This window comes from Oncorhynchus clarkii, chromosome 12 (assembly GCF_045791955.1).
Source record: "Oncorhynchus clarkii lewisi isolate Uvic-CL-2024 chromosome 12, UVic_Ocla_1.0, whole genome shotgun sequence".
NCBI classification, from domain to species: Eukaryota; Metazoa; Chordata; class Actinopteri; order Salmoniformes; family Salmonidae; genus Oncorhynchus; species Oncorhynchus clarkii.
Window position 1 is genome coordinate 79,897,702 of NC_092158.1, and position 21,033 is coordinate 79,918,734.

Genomic DNA, 21,033 nt, shown 5'->3' on the forward strand with positions numbered 1-21,033 from the left:
ACATCAACACAGTCACACACACATCCACATGATTCTAACTGAAGCTGGCAGAGGATGGCAGAGGTTGGGGCTGTGGACCCTGTCACTGAGCCAGCCAAGTCATCACAGATCAGGGGGGGTGGCACAGGCCAGGACAGGATGTCATTTGCTGCCATACGAAGCCAAGGGAGATGGTTGCATGGTGGAGCGGAGCTGCAGGCATAGAGCAACAGCAGCCAAGGGTACAGAACTACAGAACTACAGGGCTAAACTACAACTACAGTCCTGCAGTAGGACAGATGAAAGGTCATCCACAATGGAAAATTCCTACAGCAGAGTACACAGGGCACCCATTAAGCTTGGAGTGTCCTGTAGACTGTTGAAATTGTCACTTTTTTTTGGTCACTGGAACAGAGGTTTCCTGGTGGTCCCGTCTTGTGGCAGCAGGGAGAACAGCAGGAGCTATGGGAAGCTCAGTTTGAAGCTGGCACATGACAAAGGTAGAGCATGGGGACAGAGCATGGGGACAGCTATTGTCATGGGGGGACAGTGGAGGGACTCTTACCCGCGGTGTGTGAGTTCCTGAGCACCCAGATGTCCTCCAGGGGACAACCAGGCTGAGAGAGGCTGCTGGGAGTCCGACCTATCAGACATAACAACACTGTTGGGCCATGGGGGTACCATGGTCCACGGAGCAGCACTGGGGATTGGCTGGGCCTGAGCATGAGAGGGGTTTAGAGGGGGCGAACATAGGTGTCCTTGTGGCCTCACCACGGTTCACAGTGGTGGGGGAGTTGTCTGGCTGGTTAGGGGACTGAGTACCGTATACAGGTTTCAATGTGCGTCTGTCCTCTGAGTGCATGTATAAGGGTGTGTGTGTATATACCTGGGTTGGCGCTGAGGCCGATGGCGTGGGGGAGGGCCATGTGGGGATTGTTGGGGGTGTACAGTGTGTAGGAGTCGTCGGTCTGGGGGGCTGAGCTCAGGCTGGAGGAGAGGGGGGCTCTGGAGAGGAGCTGGTGGCGCTGGGTGGGCAGAGAGGCGTGCCGGGACAGGGTGCCCCCTACAGGGTCAAACAGGTAGGACACAGACAGAGAGGAGGTTAACGCAAGCTGATGGTTAGAGGTGGAAATGACATGGTATGGATGGAGAGACGCTGAGAGAAGAGGAGGAAGAGAGAAAAATAGAAGCAAGAGATGGATTGAAAGCATGAGGGATTAGTCCAACCAAGGCAGTCTGGGAAATGGGGTGTTCTCTGGAGGGGCCAACCTGTAATGAAGAGGGGCCACCACTGCTCTTCCAATGCAGTGATGTATAGCGATACAACCTATCAGTGTGTGTGTGTGTGTGTGTGTGTGTGTGTGTGTGTGTGTGTGTGTGTGGGGAGCAAAGGGAGAAACAGTTCCTTCAGGAAGTATTCATACCCCTTGACTTATTACACATTTTGTTGCGTCACAGCCTAAATTCAAAATTGATTCAATAGATTTTTTACAATTTTTTTTATCTCACCCATCTATATACAATACCACATAACGACATACAGAAATATATCATTTACATAAATATTCACACCCCTGAGTCAATACATGTTTGGCAGTGATTACAGCTGTGAGTCTTTCTGGGTAAGTCTCTAAGAGCTTTGCACATCTGGATTGTACAATATTTGCAATATAAATATAAACTTCTTCATGCTCTGTCAAGTTGGTTGTTGATCATTGCTAGACAGCCATTGTCATACCTTGCCATAGATTGTCAAGACAATTTAAGTCACAACTGTAACTAGGTCACTCAATGTTCTGCTTTTATTTTTAACACCCAACTACCAATAGGTTCTCTTCTTTGCGAGGCACAGGAAAACCTCCCTGGTCTTTGTGGTTGAATCTGTGCTTGATATTCACTACTTGACTGAGGGACCTTACAGATAATAAAAATCATGTTAACACTATTTTCGAACAAAGAGTGAGTCCATGCAACTTATTATGTGTGACTTGTTAAGCATAGTTTACATCTGTACGTATTCAGGCTTGCCATAACAAAAGGGGTTGAATACATTTCAACTTTTCATTTTCTATTCATTTGTAAAGACTTTTTAAAACAAAATTCCACTTTGACATTATGGGGTATTGTGTGTAGATCAGTGACACAACATTTCAATGTAATACTTTTAAAATTCAGGCTGTAACAACAAAATGTGGAAAAAGTAACGGGGTGTGAGTACTTTCTGAAGGTACAGTAGGTGCAGAGGGACAATTTAAGATGGGTCTCCCGTTCCCCTGATCTTTTGTTGTGGTGACAGACTTGCAGAGAAGACAGAAACCTGTCATTTTTCACTGAGCTGAGCTGCTCCCTGTTCTGTCAAAGCTGCTCCGTGAGTGTCACCACCCCAACATATTCACTCAGGGATTTCTCCCTCTAGTGCACATCAAAGGTGGTGTGGGGCGGATTATCTTCTTCGGTGGTGTTAGGTAGGTAACTGACACCTTCTGTTAATCTAACCGGTATTAGAGGTAGACTGCGTGGGTAAGGGTGGGAGTTTTTACAAAATGTACAATAGCAGATGACTCCTGCAGTTCCAAGCCATTTCCCTTTCCATTTCTGACTTAATCCTGCATTGTGAGTGTGCTGACATGTCTGGGAGATGAGTGAGTTAGTGAGTGAGTGAGTGTGTGTGAGTGTGTCTGTGTATGTGTTGATGTTCCGACATGCCGGCAGCTGACTCAACAAGCTACGAATCCTCCGTTTGCTGCGGGTGCCACGGTTACGCAATGAAAGAGGCAAATGTCAGAGGGCTCTCTCTCTTTGCCCATTGCTTTCCGATGGGAGTGGGGAATGGCTAATGATCGCACTGAACTTGTGTTGGTGTGTGTGTGTGTGTGTGTGTGTGTGTGTGACTGACCTGAGCGTCTGCTGATGACCTCCACAATGTTCGGGGGGAAGTAGCCAACCCGGTCGGTGCCCCTCTGGCTGTCGTGGATGTGCCCCTTCCAGCGCCCGTCCATGTGCTGCTCTAGGACCTGCCAGGCAGCCAATCAAAACAAACATTAAGACAGGTCTAAACCAATCAGAATCTGTGAGATTCTATAACAACGTGGTGTTATTTCCACTGTTTATGTACGTGTGTAGGAGTGTACCTGACCTGAAGTGTGCAGTTCTGGGACAATGACAGAAAGTACATGTTCCAACTTGAAACACATTCTACGCGTTAACAACTTCATCTGTGTATCTATGTCTCTGTATGGTTTGTTTTCATAATGTAAAAGATGTTTTACATAAGTTGGGAGGGAGGTACAAAAGCAGCGCCACAGCCCTGAGATCAACTGTAGTACAATAACAAACCGAGGGAGAGAACCAAAAGGTCAAGCACATGAACAGATGATGACAGTAGTCATGTGTTTCTGATCATGTTCCATTTGTCCACGTGAGCTGCTAAAACCCAGGCCATTGTCTCTGCTCCCTAATTTATCAGCCTTAGTCAGAGGACACAAGCCAAGGGACAGGGTTAGGGGGCTGAAGGTTTGGGGGAGAAGAGGGGTGTTGGGTTGTGTGTCTGGTAGAAGATGTGGGTAGAGGGGGAAATAGCATGTACTGAATGGGCAGGTTGGCAGGTTGACCCGTCCAAGTTGGCAAAACATATTTTTCTAAAGGCCTAAACTAGCTAAAGGCACAAGTACAATGCATTGTTTTCAATGATAAAAACCCTGCAGGCTCCGACGCCTCGCTCAATTAGAACGTCTCTATTTTTGCTTTTTATCGCTGGCGCTGTAGTCACACAAAATTACATATTTCTTTGTAATTATTCACTTTTTTCCCGAGCTGATTTGAAATGGAAGATGTAGCTAAGATTTGAGGCTTTACCCTACATGCTAAATTAGACCAATTCATCCACTTACGGAAACACAACATCGCTATCAGCCTTGTCCAATCCTCTTCACCCGCCTTGCTCTGCCTCACCACTTTTTGCGCTTTGGTTCGGGACCAGTCTCCACTAAGAAGTCAGCTAACCTTTTGCCCAATATCTAACATGTACATGTGTGTGTGTGTGAGGTGTGGAAAGGCTAGTTGAAGGGAGAGGTGGATGGCCTGAGGGTAAGGTTTATGAATTGTTTCTCTCTGGTATTGAAGCAACCCCCACAGCAGCAGAATAGGCTGACACACTCCCAAGAAGAAAAACAGGCCAGGGTTCATGAGCCCACTTCCCCTTGCCTAGTTTGTGTGTGTGTGTGTGTGTGTGTGTGTGTGTGTGTGTGTGTGTGTGTGTGTGTGTGTGTGTGTGTGTGTGTGTGTGTGTGTGTGTGTGTGTGTGTGTGTGTGTGTGTGTGTGTGTGTGTGTGAAACAGTAGTAGTAGTAGAGTCATTTCTGAGTGGGAGTGATGGATGAATACCAGGGCCTGTCCCTACCCGTCTCTCTCTCTGGGCTCAAAGAGAGCCATCCTTCAGATATATACTCTCTCCCTATAAACTAGTTCCCCCTCAGGAATTTGGATAGTGAAGTTCACCTGTTGTGCACTATACTCCTAAGGAACTACTGGACCTTGAACTGATAGATGACATGTACATCAGGTTCAGTACAGTGAACTGATAGATGACATGTAGGTCAGGTTCAGTACAGTGAACTGATAGATGACATGTAGGTCAGGTTCAGTACAGTGAACTGATAGATGACATGTAGGTCAGGTTCAGTACAGTGAACTGATAGATGACATGTACGTCAGGTTCAGTACAGTGAACTGATAGATGACATGTACATCAGGTTCAGTACAGTGAACTGATAGAGGACATGTAGGTCATGTTCAGTACAGTGAACTGATAGATGACATGTAGGTCAGGTTCAGTACAGTGAACTGATAGATGACATGTACATCAGGTTCAGTACAGTGAACTGATAGATGACATGTAGGTCAGGTTCAGTACAGTGAATTGATAGATGACATGCACGTCAGGTTCAGTACAGTGAACTGATAGATGACATGTAGGTCAGGTTCAGTACAGTGAACTGATAGATGACATGTACATCAGGTTCAGTACAGTGAACTGATAGATGACATGTAGGTCAGGTTCAGTACAGTGAACTGGTAGATGACATGTAGGTCAGGTTCAGTACAGTGAACTGATAGATGACATGTAGGTCAGGTTCAGTACAGTGAACTGATAGATGACATGTAGGTCAGGTTCAGTACAGTGAACTGATAGATGACATGTAGGTCAGGTTCAGTACAGTGAACTGATAGATGACATGTAGGTCAGGTTCAGTACAGTGAACTGATAGATGACATGTACATCAGGTTCAGTACAGTGAACTGATAGATGACATGTAGGTCAGGTTCAGTACAGTGAACTGATAGATGACATGTACATCAGGTTCAGTACAGTGAACTGATAGATGACATGTAGGTCAGGTTCAGTACAGTGAACTGATAGATGACATGTAGGTCAGGTTCAGTACAGTGAACTGATAGATGACATGTAGGTCAGGTTCAGTACAGTGAACTGATAGATGACATGTAGGTCAGGTTCAGTACAGTGAACTGATAGATGACATGTAGGTCAGGTTCAGTACAGTGAACTGATAGATGACATGTACATCAGGTTCAGTACAGTGAACTGATAGATGACATGTAGGTCAGGTTCAGTACAGTGAACTGATAGATGACATGTAGGTCAGGTTCAGTACAGTGAACTGATAGATGACATGTAGGTCAGGTTCAGTACAGTGAACTGATAGATGACATGTAGGTCAGGTTCAGTACAGTGAACTGATAGATGACATGTAGGTCAGGTTCAGTACAGTGAACTGATAGATGACATGTACATCAGGTTCAGTACAGTGAACTGATAGATGACATGTAGGTCAGGTTCAGTACAGTGAACTGATAGATGACATGTAGGTCAGGTTCAGTACAGTGAACTGATAGATGACATGTAGGTCAGGTTCAGTACAGTGAACTGATAGATGACATGTAGGTCAGGTTCAGTACAGTGAACTGATAGATGACATGTAGGTCAGGTTCAGTACAGTGAACTGATAGATGACATGTAGGTCAGGTTCAGTACAGTGAACTGATAGATGACATGTAGGTCAGGTTCAGTACAGTGAACTGATAGATGACATGTAGGTCAGGTTCAGTACAGTGAACTGATAGATGACATGTAGGTCAGGTTCAGTACAGTGAACTGATAGATGACATGTAGGTCAGGTTCAGTACAGTGAACTGATAGATGACATGTAGGTCAGGTTCAGTACAGTGAACTGATAGATGACATGTAGGTCAGGTTCAGTACAGTGAACTGATAGATGACATGTAGGTCAGGTTCAGTACAGTGAACTGATAGATGACATGTACATCAGGTTCAGTACAGTGAACTGATAGATGACATGTAGGTCAGGTTCAGTACAGTGAACTGATAGATGACATGTACATCAGGTTCAGTACAGTGAACTGATAGATGACATGTAGGTCAGGTTCAGTACAGTGAACTGATAGATGACATGTAGGTCAGGTTCAGTACAGTGAACTGATAGATGACATGTAGGTCAGGTTCAGTACAGTGAACTGATAGATGACATGTAGGTCAGGTTCAGTACAGTGAACTGATAGATGACATGTAGGTCAGGTTCAGTACAGTGAACTGATAGATGACATGTAGGTCAGGTTCAGTACAGTGAACTGATAGATGACATGTACATCAGGTTCAGTACAGTGAACTGATAGATGACATGTACATCAGGTTCAGTACAGTGAACTGATAGATGACATGTAGGTCAGGTTCAGTACAGTGAACTGATAGATGACATGTAGGTCAGGTTCAGTACAGTGAACTGATAGATGACATGTACATCAGGTTCAGTACAGTGAACTGATAGATGACATGTAGGTCAGGTTCAGTACAGTGAACTGATAGATGACATGTAGGTCAGGTTCAGTACAGTGAACTGATAGATGACATGTAGGTCAGGTTCAGTACAGTGAACTGATAGATGACATGTACATCAGGTTCAGTACAGTGAACTGATAGATGACATGTACATCAGGTTCAGTACAGTGAACTGATAGATGACATGTACGTCAGGTTCAGTTCAGTGAACTGATAGATGACATGTAGGTCAGGTTCAGTACAGTGAACTGATAGATGACATGTAGGTCAGGTTCAGTACAGTGAACTGATAGATGACATGTAGGTCAGGTTCAGTACAGTGAACTGATAGATGACATGTAGGTCAGGTTCAGTAGAGTGAACTGATAGATGACATGTAGGTCAGGTTCAGTACAGTGAACTGATAGATGACATGTACATCAGGTTCAGTACAGTGAACTGATAGATGACATGTAGGTCAGGTTCAGTACAGTGAACTGATAGATGACATGTACATCAGGTTCAGTACAGTGAACTGATAGATGACATGTACGTCAGGTTCAGTACAGTGAACTGATAGATGACATGTAGGTCAGGTTCAGTACAGTGAACTGATAGATGACATGTAGGTCAGGTTCAGTACAGTGAACTGATAGATGACATGTACATCAGGTTCAGTACAGTGAACTGATAGATGACATGTAGGTCAGGTTCAGTACAGTGAACTGATAGATGACATGTACATCAGGTTCAGTACAGTGAACTGATAGATGACATGTAGGTCAGGTTCAGTACAGTGAACTGATAGATGACATGTACATCAGGTTCAGTACAGTGCCTAGTGATGGTCTCTACATCCTGTCACAGTCTACACATTATGCTTCCTTACAATTAACTCTGGGGCGTAAAGACACACAATCAAGACATCTTTTAAGTTAGATTTAATTTTTTTTAATTGAATAATTCTTATTTAACTTTGGGAATGTGGAGTAGTTTGTGTTGATCAGTAGGAACAAAATCAAATGTATTCCCCTTTGAGACAACATTTTAAGGCAGTAAAATGTGAAGACTGTGCAAGGGGTGTGTAGACTTTCACTAGTGACTATATGTGCTTTATGACTGATAGTAAGTTGATCACATCAAGTAGTGTGATCAATGGACCCATTCATGGACTTGTTTACCGTCCTACAGTCCAGTGGTTTCCAAACCGTACCTACAGTTCAGCGGTTTCCAAACCGTCCTACAGTCCAGTGGTTTCCAAACCGTCCTACAGTCCAGTGGTTTCCAAACCGTCCTACAGTCCAGTGGTTTCCAAACCGTCCTACAGTCCAGTGGTTTCCAAACCGTCCTACAGTCCAGTGGTTTCCAAACCGTCCTACAGTCCAGTGGTTTCCAAACCGTCCTACAGTCCAGTGGTTTCCAAACCGTCCTACAGTCCAGTGGTTTCCAAACCGTCCTACAGTCCAGTGGTTTCCAAACCGTCCTACAGTCCAGTGGTTTCCAAACCGTCCTACAGTCCAGTGGTTAACAAACCGTACCTACAGTCCAGTGGTTTCCAAACCGTCCTACAGTCCAGTGGTTTCCAAACCGTACCTACAGTCCAGTGGTTTCCAAACCGTACCTACAGTCCAGTGGTTTCCAAACCGTCCTACAGTCCAGTGGTTTCCAAACCGTCCTACAGTCCAGTGGTTTCCAAACCGTCCTACAGTCCAGCGGTTTTCAAACCGTCCTACAGTCCAGTGGTTTCCAAACCGTCCTACAGTCCAGTGGTTTCCAAACCGTCCTACAGTCCAGTGGTTTCCAAACCGTCCTACAGTTCAGTGGTTTCCAAACCGTCCTACAGTCCAGTGGTTAACAAACCGTACCTACAGTCCAGTGGTTTTCAAACCGTCCTACAGTCCAGTGGTTTCCAAACCGTCCTACAGTCCAGTGGTTTCCAAACCGTCCTACAGTCCAGTGGTTTCCAAACCATCCTACAGTTCAGTGGTTTCCAAACCGTCCTACAGTCCAGTGGTTTCCAAACCGTCCTACAGTCCAGTGGTTTCCAAACCGTCCTACAGTTCAGTGGTTTCCAAACCGTCCTACAGTCCAGTGGTTTCCAAACCGTCCTACAGTCCAGTGGTTTCCAAACCGTCCTACAGTCCAGTGGTTTCCAAACCGTACCTACAGTCCAGTGGTTTCCAAACCGTCCTACAGTCCAGTGGTTTCCAAACCGTCCTACAGTCCAGTGGTTTCCAAACCGTCCTACAGTCCAGTGGTTTCCAAACCTTCCTATAGTCGTCCAGTGGTTTCCAAACCGTCCTACAGTCCAGTGGTTTCCAAACCGTCCTACAGTCCAGTGGTTTCCAAACCGTCCTACAGTCCAGTGGTTTCCAAACCGTCCTACAGTCCAGTGGTTTCCAAACCGTTCTACAGTCCAGTGGTTTCCAAACCGTCCTACAGTCCAGTGGTTTCCAAACCGTCCTACAGTCCAGCGGTTTCCAAACCGTCCTACAGTCCAGCGGTTTCCAAACCGTCCTACAGTCCAGTGGTTTCCAAACCGTCCTACAGTCCAGCGGTTTTCAAACCGTCCTACAGTCCAGTGGTTTCCAAACCGTCCTACAGTCCAGTGGTTTCCAAACCGTCCTACAGTCCAGTGGTTTCCAAACCGTCCTACAGTCCAGTGGTTTCCAAACCGTCCTACAGTCCAGTGGTTTCCAAACCGTCCTACAGTCCAGTGGTTTCCAAACCGTCCTACAGTCCAGTGGTTTCCAAACCGTCCTGGTTTCCAAACCGTCCTACAGTCCACCGTCCTACAGTCCAGTGGTTTCCAAACCGTCCTACAGTCCAGTGGTTTCCAAACCGTCCTACAGTCCAGTGGTTTCCAAACCGTGGTTTCCTACAGTCCAGTGGTTTCCAAACCGTCCTACAGTCCAGTGGTTTCCAAACCGTCCTACCTACAGTCCAGTGGTTTCCAAACCGTCCTACAGTCCAGTGGTTTCCAAACCGTCCTACAGTCCAGTGGTTTCCAAACCGTCCTACAGTCCAGTGGTTTCCAAACCGTTCTACAGTCCAGTCCCAGTGGTTTCCAAACCGTCCTACAGTCCAGTGGTTTCCAAACCGTCCTACAGTCCAGTGGTTTCCAAACCGTCCTACAGTCCAGTGGTTTCCAAACCGTCCTACAGTCCAGTGGTTTTCCAAACCGTCCTACAGTCCAGTGGTTTCCAAACCGTCCTACAGTCCAGTGGTTTCCACCGTCCTACAGTCCAGTGGTTTCCAAACCGTCCTACAGTCCAGTGGTTTCCAAACCGTCCTACAGTCCAGTGGTTTCCAAACCGTCCTACAGTCCAGTGGTTTCCAAACCGTCCTACAGTCCAGTGGTTTCCAAACCGTCCTACAGTCCAGTGGTTTCCAAACCGTCCTACAGTCCAGTGGTTTCCAAACCGTTCTACAGTCCAGTGGTTTCCAAACCGTCCTACAGTCCAGTGGTTTCCAAACCGTTACTACAGTCCAGTGGTTTCCAAACCGTCCTACAGTCCAGTGGTTTCCAAACCGTCCTACAGTCCAGTGGTTTCCAAACCGTGTGGTTTCCAAACCGTCCTACAGTCCAGTGGTTTCCAAACCGTCCTACAGTCCAGTGGTTTCCAAACCGTCCTACAGTCCAGTGGTTTCCAAACCGTCCTACAGTCCAGTGGTTTCCAAACCGTCCTACAGTCCAGTGGTTTCCAAACCGTCCTACAGTCCAGTGGTTTCCAAACCGTCCTACAGTCCAGTGGTTTCCAAACCGTACCTACAGTCCAGTGGTTTCCAAACCGTCCTACAGTCCAGTGGTTTCCAAACCGTACCTACAGTCCAGTGGTTTCCAAACCGTCCTACAGTCCAGTGGTTTCCAAACCGTCCTACAGTCCAGTGGTTTCCAAACCGTCCTACAGTCCAGTGGTTTCCAAACCGTCCTACAGTCCAGTGGTTTCCAAACCGTCCTACAGTCCAGTGGTTTCCAAACCGTCCTACAGTCCAGTGGTTAACAAACCGTTCTACAGTCCAGTGGTTTCCAAACCGTCCTACAGTCCAGTGGTTTCCAAACCGTCCTACAGTCCAGTGGTTTCCAAACCGTCCTACAGTCCAGTGGTTTCCAAACCGTCCTACAGTCCAGTGGTTTCCAAACCGTCCTACAGTCCAGTGGTTTCCAAACCGTCCTACAGTCCAGTGGTTTCCAAACCGTCCTACAGTCCAGTGGTTTCCAAACCGTCCTACAGTCCAGTGGTTTCCAAACCGTCCTACAGTCCAGTGGTTTCCAAACCGTCCTACAGTCCAGTGGTTTCCAAACCGTCCTACAGTCCAGTGGTTTCCAAACCGTCCTACAGTCCAGTGGTTTCCAAACCGTTCTACAGTCCAGTGGTTTACAAACCGTCCTACAGTCCAGTGGTTTCCAAACCGTCCTACAGTCCAGTGGTTTCCAAACCGTCCTACAGTCCAGTGGTTTCCAAACCGTCCTACAGTCCAGTGGTTTCCAAACCGTCCTACAGTCCAGTGGTTTCCAAACCGTCCTACAGTCCAGTGGTTTCCAAACCGTCCTACAGTCCAGTGGTTTCCAAACCGTCCTACAGTCCAGTGGTTTCCAAACCGTCCTACAGTCCAGTGGTTTCCAAACCTTCCTATAGTCGTCCAGTGGTTTCCAAACCGTCCTACAGTCCAGTGGTTTCCAAACCGTCCTACAGTCCAGTGGTTTCCAAACCGTTCTACAGTCCAGTGGTTTCCAAACCGTCCTACAGTCCAGTGGTTTCCAAACCGTCCTACAGTCCAGTGGTTTCCAAACCGTCCTACAGTCCAGTGGTTTCCAAACCGTCCTACAGTCCAGTGGTTTCCAAACCGTCCTACAGTCCAGTGGTTTCCAAACCGTCCTACAGTCCAGTGGTTTCCAAACCGTCCTACAGTCCAGTGGTTTCCAAACCGTCCTACAGTCCAGTGGTTTCCAAACCGTCCTACAGTCCAGTGGTTTCCAAACCTTCCTATAGTCGTCCAGTGGTTTCCAAACCGTCCTACAGTCCAGTGGTTTCCAAACCGTCCTACAGTCCAGTGGTTTCCAAACCGTCCTACAGTCCAGTGGTTTCCAAACCGTTCTACAGTCCAGTGGTTTCCAAACCGTCCTACAGTCCAGTGGTTTCCAAACCTTCCTATAGTCGTCCAGTGGTTTCCAAACCGTCCTACAGTCCAGTGGTTTCCAAACCGTCCTACAGTCCAGTGGTTTCCAAACCGTCCTACAGTCCAGTGGTTTCCAAACCGTCCTACAGTCCAGTGGTTTCCAAACCGTCCTACAGTCCAGTAAACCGTCCTATAGTCCAGTGGTTTCCAAACCGTCCTATAGTCCAGTGGTTTCCAAACCGTCCTACAGTCCAGTGGTTTCCAAACCGTCCTACAGTCCAGTGGTTTCCAAACCGTCCTACAGTCCAGTGGTTTCCAAACCGTCCTACAGTCCAGTGGTTTCCAAACCGTCCTACAGTCCAGTGGTTTCCAAACCGTCCTACAGTCCAGTGGTTTCCAAACCGTCCTACAGTCCAGTGGTTTCCAAACCGTCCTACAGTCCAGTGGTTTCCAAACCGTCCTACAGTCCAGTGGTTTCCAAACCGTCCTACAGTCCAGTGGTTTCCAAACCGTCCTACAGTCCAGTGGTTTCCAAACCGTCCTACTCCACAGTCCAGTGGTTTCCAAACCGTCCTGGTTTCCAAACCGTCCTACAGTCCAGTGGTTTCCAAACCGTCCTACAGTCCAGTGGTTTCCAAACCGTCCTACAGTCCAGTGGTTTCCAAACCGGTTTTCAAATCGTCCTACAGTCCAGTGGTTTCCAAACCGTCCTACAGTCCAGTGGTTTCCAAACCGTCCTACAGTCCAGTGGTTTCCAAACCGTCCTACAGTCCAGTGGTTTCCAAACCTATCCTCTGGGACCAGCAGACTTTTCACAATTTAGTTGTAGCCCTGAACTAGTTTACCAGAGTCACCTATTCAAGGGCTTGATGATTAGTTGACATGTTGAATCAGGTGTGCTAGCGGTGGAGTACTTCAACTACATGGAACAGCTGAAAATCACACATATCTACATACTGTGTCTACTGAATACTCATGAAGCCACCCGCACAAACACTGCCAGCCTGTCTCCCTGCTTGCTACCAAAACACCTGTTAGAGAGGATGAGCCTGACAGTTCACAGGGAAAACACACCTGTCCTAACAGACAACATGGGGGCACGGTTGGGCACAGTGAGTGTGGGAACAACACTGCAATGCCAGCTGAGGCACATCTGAGGAGTTACAGACAGCAAATAGAGAGGGTTGTGTGTGTGTGTGTTCCTGCTGCCTACCATGATGACATCCCCGGCCCGGATGTTGAGAGCAGTGGGGTCGTGGATGTTCCAGTAGTCTTTCAGAGCTCTCACCTGCAGGACACCTGTAGCATCTGTGTGTGAGAAAGACAGAGAGGGGAGAAAGAGATATGTAGAGAGAGAGAGAGGGGGGGGGGGGCAGAGAGGGGAGAAAGAGATATGTAGAGAGAGAGAGAGAGAGAGAGAGGGGGGGGGGGGGGAAAAGGGGGGGGGAAGAGAGAGGGGGAAAGAGAGAGGAGAGAAAGAGGGGGACAGAGAGAGGAGAGAAAGAGAGAGAGGGGGACAGAGAGAGAGAGAGAGAGAGAGAGAGAGAGAGAGAGAGAGAGAGAGAGAGAGGGGGGGAGCAGAGAGGGGAGAAAGAGAGAGGGGGAAAGAGAGAGGGGGAAAGAGAGAGGAGAGAAAGAGGGGGACAGAGAGAGGAGAGAAAGAGAGAGAGGGGGACAGAGAGAGGAGAGAACGAGAGGGACAGAGAGAAAGAGAGAGAGGAGAAAGAGAGACACACACAAAGTTAGTTCAGGGAATTGGTATGAACGAAGGCAGGAAGACAATACAGCCCAATGATTGATACATACTGACATGTACACCACTTTCAAATCACCTTAAGGGGATATACCCAGACGCCGCTACAATCCCAATGCCTGTTGTTTTTTAATTAGTCACATCCGGCACTGGTATGGAATGCAGTGACATCAAAGAGCAGAGTCAGTCAGTGCTGTATTCAGCTTCTGACTGGTTGGTACACATCAATAATTAATCCATGACGAGGAGGTGTGGTGGCTGATTGTGTTCTATTCACTCTGCTTTAAACACAGAGAGAACTTGATCATAACAGGAAGTCTTTCTCCACAGCCTCCATGTTTGAAGCAGCAGTCTGCTGACTGAGGAAAACAAGTGCTCATTATGGCCTGAGTTCCCAGGCTGCGAGAACCAGATCAAAGAACCAGGCCTGCTGGATTACAGAGGAGATAGCACAAACAGCAGAGGTCCAAAACACAGTCTCATGCATGCGCACATACACAGGGGTGGCACGAAACAATCACACACAAGCAAACAAACGCATAGGTCGCACACACACACGCATCCACACACACACACGTAGTCTTTTGGTTGTGTGCGTGCGTGTGTGTGTGTGAGCTGATAGGGTTATGTAACCTGTACTCCATGAGGTTAAACACAGCTGCTTGGTGAATTACAGCTTAGAGCATTTCATATCCCTCAGTCTCTCCTCTGGGCCTCTCTCGCTATAGGAACGTCTGCACTGGCTCTGTCTCAGTCTGTCTCCTCTCCCAACACACACACACACACACACACACACACACACACACATACACACATACACACACACACCTCTGAACACTGTCCTGCAGAACTCAAACTGCAAAAGAATGCCAGAGTCGCTTCACTACACAAAAGCACAAAGAAAGAAATCCGCTAGCAGGAATCTATGCTGACATTTTTTAAATTTTTGCGGCTAAATAGATTTTTTAACACACAAATACATTTAGGAACACAATAAAAGTATTTGAGAAATACCGTTTTTATGATAAGAAATGACTAAAAGCGAAAGAATAAAATGTTTTTGTGGTGTTCCATGCTCAAGCAAGTACAATGTCCTGTCAAATATTTTAGCCACTTAGGGGAGACAAAAATGTTCAGCTGCCCCTTTAAGGGTAACAGCGAGACTGGCATGTCTGTCTGGGAGAGATGAGATTCTCCCGTGTCTCTTCACTAGCAGTTGAGTTGAGCGAGCTCAATCAAGCTAACATGAAAAACAACCTAGTATGTGAACAAAATTATTTCCATAGCCAAGAAACACAAGGACAAAGTCACTCAAGTAGACTCTATGGCTACACACTTCTAAAACAGCCAACATACTTAGAAAATAACTACAGCAGAAATGTATACGCTATAAATCAAAACTCATACTTGACTTTTTCAGTTTGTGAGTAAAATGGTCGCACTGTAGAGCCCTGGTTCAAGGACAATAAAGCAGGCGGAAAACAGAATGAGAGATAAAGACTGCCAAAGAATGATACTTCATGGAATAATGTCTTCATGTGTTAACAACCATCTCCTGTCCCAGTGTATTCCAGTGATGACTGGTGCTCTGTTCACCTCGTAGGAGCTGCTTGATGTCCTTGCTGGCGTGAGAGGTGGTGAACTGGTTCACGATGTCCAGGGCTGTCTGGTTGTACGTGTTACGGATGTTCACGTCTATACCAGCCTGTCAAAACCACACACAACGTTATTGTCAATCAGATGTGCACTGAAACACAGCAGCACATTCAACATCAATGTTCTCAAGTCTAATGCAGTCAACGGCAATGTATTGTACAGCCTATTCAATAAAACACTTCACTTATAATGGACAACATGTTACCAACTGTTAGTTGAATGTGGAAGAATAGTGATTGAATCAGACTAGTTAAAGACTAAGTGAGGTTGATGTCCCTCCAGGTGTCTTACCTCTAGCAGCTGTCTGACCACCTCCGTCTTGCCGTAGAGGGCAGCCTCGTGCAGGGCAGTGCCAGCCTTAGTGGTCCTGTTGATGTCGATGCCCGCTTTCAGCAGCAACCTGAACCAGAGAGGAACAACACAGTACTACTTTAGTACAGATTCAAGTTTACAAAGGCTGTTAACTCCAGGGTGAATTGTAAAGGTTTCTGCGAGGCAGAGCCATGGATGGAGCCAGCAGGACCAGATGCCAGGACAGTATATTATGTCAATGGCAGTGTTACAGTGATCCACCGTAGCTAGTCTGCTCAACATCCCACATCACATGAACTCACAGGTGCCAGGGGGAAATATGGAGAATTCACACTCGATTCCAGCTGCACAGACACACACACTCAAATATCCTGGTAGTGAACAAGGCAGTTAACCCACTGTTCCTAGGCCGTCATTGAAAACAAGAATTTGTTCTTAACTGACTTGCCTAGTTAAATAAAGGTTAAAATAAACACAACAGTAGATAAGTTCAACTTTAGGAATATTAGTGAGAATTTCAGCGCTCTCCTGGGAATGTACAGCATGGAAAGTTCACACACACACACACACACACACACACACACACACACACACACACACACACACACACACACACACACACACACACACACACACACACACACACACACACACACACACACACACACACACACACACACACACACACACACACTAGGCAAGGGGAAGTGGGCATCCACACACGCCCATATGCAAAACGGTTTGGTAACTAACTACCGCAAACCCATAACCCCTGTCTTTCCATGGCATTCCTGCTCATCAGCCAAACCAGAACCATACCACAACATCTCACAATGACCTCTGTCACAATCACACCACTTATCTATAAGTGGTAACCCAAAATAACAATACAAGACTGATTCAGACAGTGACAGTGATTTGCATCATCAGTTTGCCTCACCACTCACTTTAGTAAATAAGGCACGCATCTAACAAGAAGTCACTTAGAGCGAGAGAGGGAGACAGAGAGAAAGAGAGGGTTTTTTGGGGCTCAGTTGCCAAGCACAGAGCGATGACTCAGAAGACTGAGCCCTGGATTTTTAATGAATTTATTTGCAAATTATGGTGGAAAATAAGTATTTGGTCAATAACAAAAGTTTATCTCAATACTTTGTTATATACCCTTTGTTGGCAATGACAGAGGTCAAACGTTTTCTGTAAGTCTTCACAAGGTTTTCACACACTGTTGCTGGTATTTTGACCCGTTCCTCCATGCAGATCTCCTCTAGAGCAGTGATGTTTTGGGGCTGTTGCTGGGCAACACGGACTTTCAACTCCCTCCAAAGATTTTCTATGGGGTTGAGATCTGGAGACTGGCTAGGCCACGCCAGGACCTTGAAATGCTTCTTACGAAGCCACTCCATTGCCCGGGCGGTGTGTTTGGGATCATTGTCATGCTGAAAGACCCAGCCACGCTTCATCTTCAATGTCCTTGCTGATGGAAGGAGGTTTTCACTCAAAATCTCACGATACATGGCCCCATTCATTCTTTCCTTTACACGGATCAGTTGTCCTGGTCCCTTTGCAGAAAAACAGCCCCAAAGCATGATGTTTCCACCCCCATGCTTCACAGTAGGTATGGTGTTCTTTGGATGCAACTCAGCATTCTTTGTCCTCCAAACACGACGAGTTGAGTTTTTACCAAAAAGTTATATTTTGGCTTCATCTGACCATATGACATTCTCCCAATCTTCTTCTGGATCATCCAAATGCTCTCTAGCAAACTTCAGACGGGCCTGGACATGTCTGGCACTGCACAATTTGAGTCACTGGCGGCGTAGTGTGTTACTGATGGTAGGCTTTGTTACTTTGGTCCCAGCTCTCTGCAGGTCATTCACTAGGTCCCCCCGTGTGGTTCTGGGATTTTTGCTCACCGTTCTTGTGATCATTTTGACCCCACGGGGTGAGATCTTGCGTGGAGCCCCAGATCGAGGGAAATTATCAGTGGTCTTGTATGTCTTCCATTTCCTAATAATTGCTCCCACAGTTGATTTCTTCAAACCAAGCTGCTTACCTATTGCAGATTCAGTCTTCCCAGCCTGGTACAGGTCTACAATTTTGTTTCTGGTGTCCTTTGACAGCTCTTTGGTCTTGGCCATAGTGGAGTTTGGAATGTGACTGTTTGAGGTTGTGGACAGGTGTCTTTTATACTGATAACAAGTTCAAACAGGTAACGAGTGGAGGACAGAGGAGCCTCCTAAAGAAGAAGTTACAGGTCTGTGAGAGCCAGAAATCTTGCTTGTTTGTAGGTGACCAAATACTTATTTTCCACCATAATTTGCAAATAAATGCATAAAAAATCCTACAATGTGATTTTCTGGATTTTTCCCCTCATTTTGTCTGGCATAGTTGAAGTGTACCTATGATGAAAATTACAGGCCTCTCTCATCTTTTTAAGTGGGAGAACTTGCACAATTGGTGGCTGACTAAATACTTTTTTGCCCCACTGTATAGAGACAGGGAGAGGAAGAATACCTCTCCCTTACTTGAACTTCATTATTCTCATCCTATTACAGATACTGTGCTTCAGCATCTCTCACTATCTCTTCCCATCTCCCCCCTCTCTCTGCCCTGTGGCTTCTAAGCCCCGGGGCAGTGTGCTCGTTTCATTTCTCCTTAGAAACACAAAGGGGGGCAGGCTCATCAAAGTCTCTCTATCCCTCTGGTTTGGCTGGATGCTGAAAGAGAGAGCCCTATCCTGTTCTCCTCTCCTCCTTTGGGGCCGCACTGACTCAATAACCCACTGTTCAAATCCCCCCTTTAATATCTCTACTACATGGATGTCTATGTGGGACCAAAGTGGTGGAACCATGGGACCGGTTACAGCATGTATTGTGGTGACATAACCGTGTGATTGGACCACAGGGCATTGTTATGGAGTCATATGGCCACTGGATCCCAGAAATCCTTGTGCCATGGTTGAATACACAGTTTCTCGCTTTCATTATCAATTGAAACCAATGAAAGCCTTGACTGTTTCTTTGGTACGGTGGTTTGGACCAGGGAGGTGTGTCAGAGAAAGGGCAGACCACCACACCACAAATAGGACTCCTTAACACTAGAACTGCTAAAGCAGTAATTTTCACTGCTCATTCATGGTATTTATTACTCTGCCATTTAAGTCATGCCCCGCTCAGTCATTGACTTTTCTCAAATAACCCAGTGGGGCCTGCTCCACTCCTTCTCCCGACAGCGGGGCCTGCACCACTCCTTCTCCCGACAGCGGGGCCTGCACCACTCCTTCTCCCGACAGCGGGGCCTGCACCACTCCTTCTCCCGACAGCGGGGCCTGCACCACTCCTTCTCCCGACAGTGGGGCCTGCTCCACTCCTTCTCCCGACAGTGGGGCCTGCTCCTCTCCTTCTCCCGACAGCGGGGCCTGCCCCACTCCTTCTCCCGACAGTGGGGCCTGCTCCACTCCTTCTCCCGACAGAGGGGCCTGCTCCACTCCTTCTCCCGACAGTGGGGCCTGCTCCACTCCTTCTCCCGACAGAGGGGCCTGCTCCACTCCTTCTCCCGATAGTTGAAGGCGCTGTCCGTTGATAATCGCCTCAATAACTGCCTCGAAACTGAACCTAAACTATATCGAAACTAATTTGACACATAACAACAGAAACAATAAATGAAGTAAAGTATGATGGGGAAAATTGGGGAGGGAAAGCGAACGATGCATAACTATGTCATCACCAATTGTGAATGAAGAACAGGCCATTCAATTGTATTGATCTATTCTAATTAGAATCTTAAATGATATGTACTCTAAATCATTCCACTGAATCACAGCAGTCTCATCAGTCTCTTCTGGGCTCCTTGGAGCAGGCTACACCGCGAGAGCGTGCGTAATGAACATGCTGAACGGCTTTCAATATCTGGGAAAATATCTATATTGTGCAGAAGGTCAGTGTTGGAGACCTTACAGTGGCAAGGGGAGAAATGTCTCCATGGACAATTTCTTAACTTCACTGTCATTGGCGAACAATTTGCTTGTAAAGAAAACAAGTCTGGCTGGCACCATGAACAAAGTGAGACGGGAGCTCCCTACCTCTGCACAAAATAAGGCACCTGCACAGCTGTTGTACTCCTCAACAGTGCTGAAGAATGACAAGACAACGGAACACAAAGAGAAAACCGGAGACTATTACGCACTACAACCAAACAAAGGTGTCAAAGTGTGTTAAAGCAAGTGACATTTATGAAGATTTAAGTCATGTCACGCCCTGGTCTTAGTATTTTGTGTTTTCTTTATTATTTTGGTCAGGCCAGGGTGTGACATGGGTTATTTATGTGGTGTGTTTTGTCTAGGGTTTTTTTGTAGGTTATGGGATTGTGGTGTAGTATAGTTGTCTAGAAAAGTCTATGGTTGCCTGGAGTGGTTCTCAATCAGAGGCAGGTGTTTATCGTTGTCTCTGATTGGGAACCATATTTAGGCAGCCATATTCTTTGAGTGTTTCATGGGTGATTGTTCCTGTCTCTGTTTGCACCAGATAGGGCTGGTTTGGTTTTTTCACGGTACGGTTAGTATTGGTCGTTATTATCTTTATTGAAGATGTATCGAAATAACCACGCTGCAGTTTGGTCCTCCTCTCCTTCACCGGAAGAACCTTAACAAGTCAACTGTTGGGATAACAGCTAAATGAAATCAAACTGATGCCATTGAAGATGCACTCAATATACGCTCGAGCTGACAATAACTGACGATTTTTGACTGCTGTCATATCAACACTTACAGTTGAAGTCGGATGTTTACATACACCTTAGCCAAATACATTTAAACTCGGGTTTTCACAAGCCCTGTCTTAGGTCAGTTAGGATTTATTTGAGCTTTTATTCCTTCATCACATTCCTAGTGGGTAAGAAGTTTACATACACTCAATTAGTATTTGGTAGCATTTCCTTTAAATTGTTTAACTTGGGTCAAATGTTTTGGGTAGCCTTCCACAAGCTACCCACAATACGTTTTGTGAATTTTGGCCCATTCCTGACAGAGCTGGTGTAACTGAGTCAGGTTTGTAGGCCTCCTTGCTCGCACACACTTTTTCAGTTCTGCCCACAAATTTTCCATAGGATTGAGGTCAGGGCTTTGTGATGGCCACTCCAATACCTTGACTCTGTTGTCCTTCAGTCATTTTGCCACAACTTTGGAAGTATGTTTGGGGACATTGTCCATTTGGAAGACCCATTTGTGACCAAGCTTTAACTTCCTGACTGATGTCTTGAGATGTTGCTTCAATATATCCACATAATTTCCCCACCTCATGATGCCATCTATTTTGAGAAGTGCACCAGGCCCTCCTGCAGCAAAGCACCCCCACAACAAGATG

General features: G+C 46.5%; 1 protein-coding gene across 6 annotated transcripts in view; it reads right to left on the bottom strand.

Annotated features, from left to right (window-relative positions):
- The window catches only part of LOC139421430 (caskin-2-like), an 87,906-nt gene that overhangs the window by 6,183 nt on the left and 60,690 nt on the right, over positions 1–21,033 (bottom strand). For 2 of the 6 annotated variants that reach the window (XM_071172326.1, XM_071172325.1), the window contains exons 8-12: positions 15,653–15,761; positions 15,302–15,410; positions 13,166–13,260; positions 2,876–2,993; positions 866–1,042 (exon numbers count right to left, since the gene is read on the bottom strand). In XM_071172326.1, the coding sequence (XP_071028427.1) occupies positions 866–1,042; positions 2,876–2,993; positions 13,166–13,260; positions 15,302–15,410; positions 15,653–15,761 (608 nt within the window). Of the gene's footprint in view, positions 1–544; positions 623–865; positions 1,043–2,875; positions 2,994–13,165; positions 13,261–15,301; positions 15,411–15,652; positions 15,762–21,033 lie in introns of all 6 variants that reach the window. The other 4 variants (XM_071172329.1, XM_071172328.1, XM_071172324.1 and 1 more) reach the window with 3 other exon arrangements.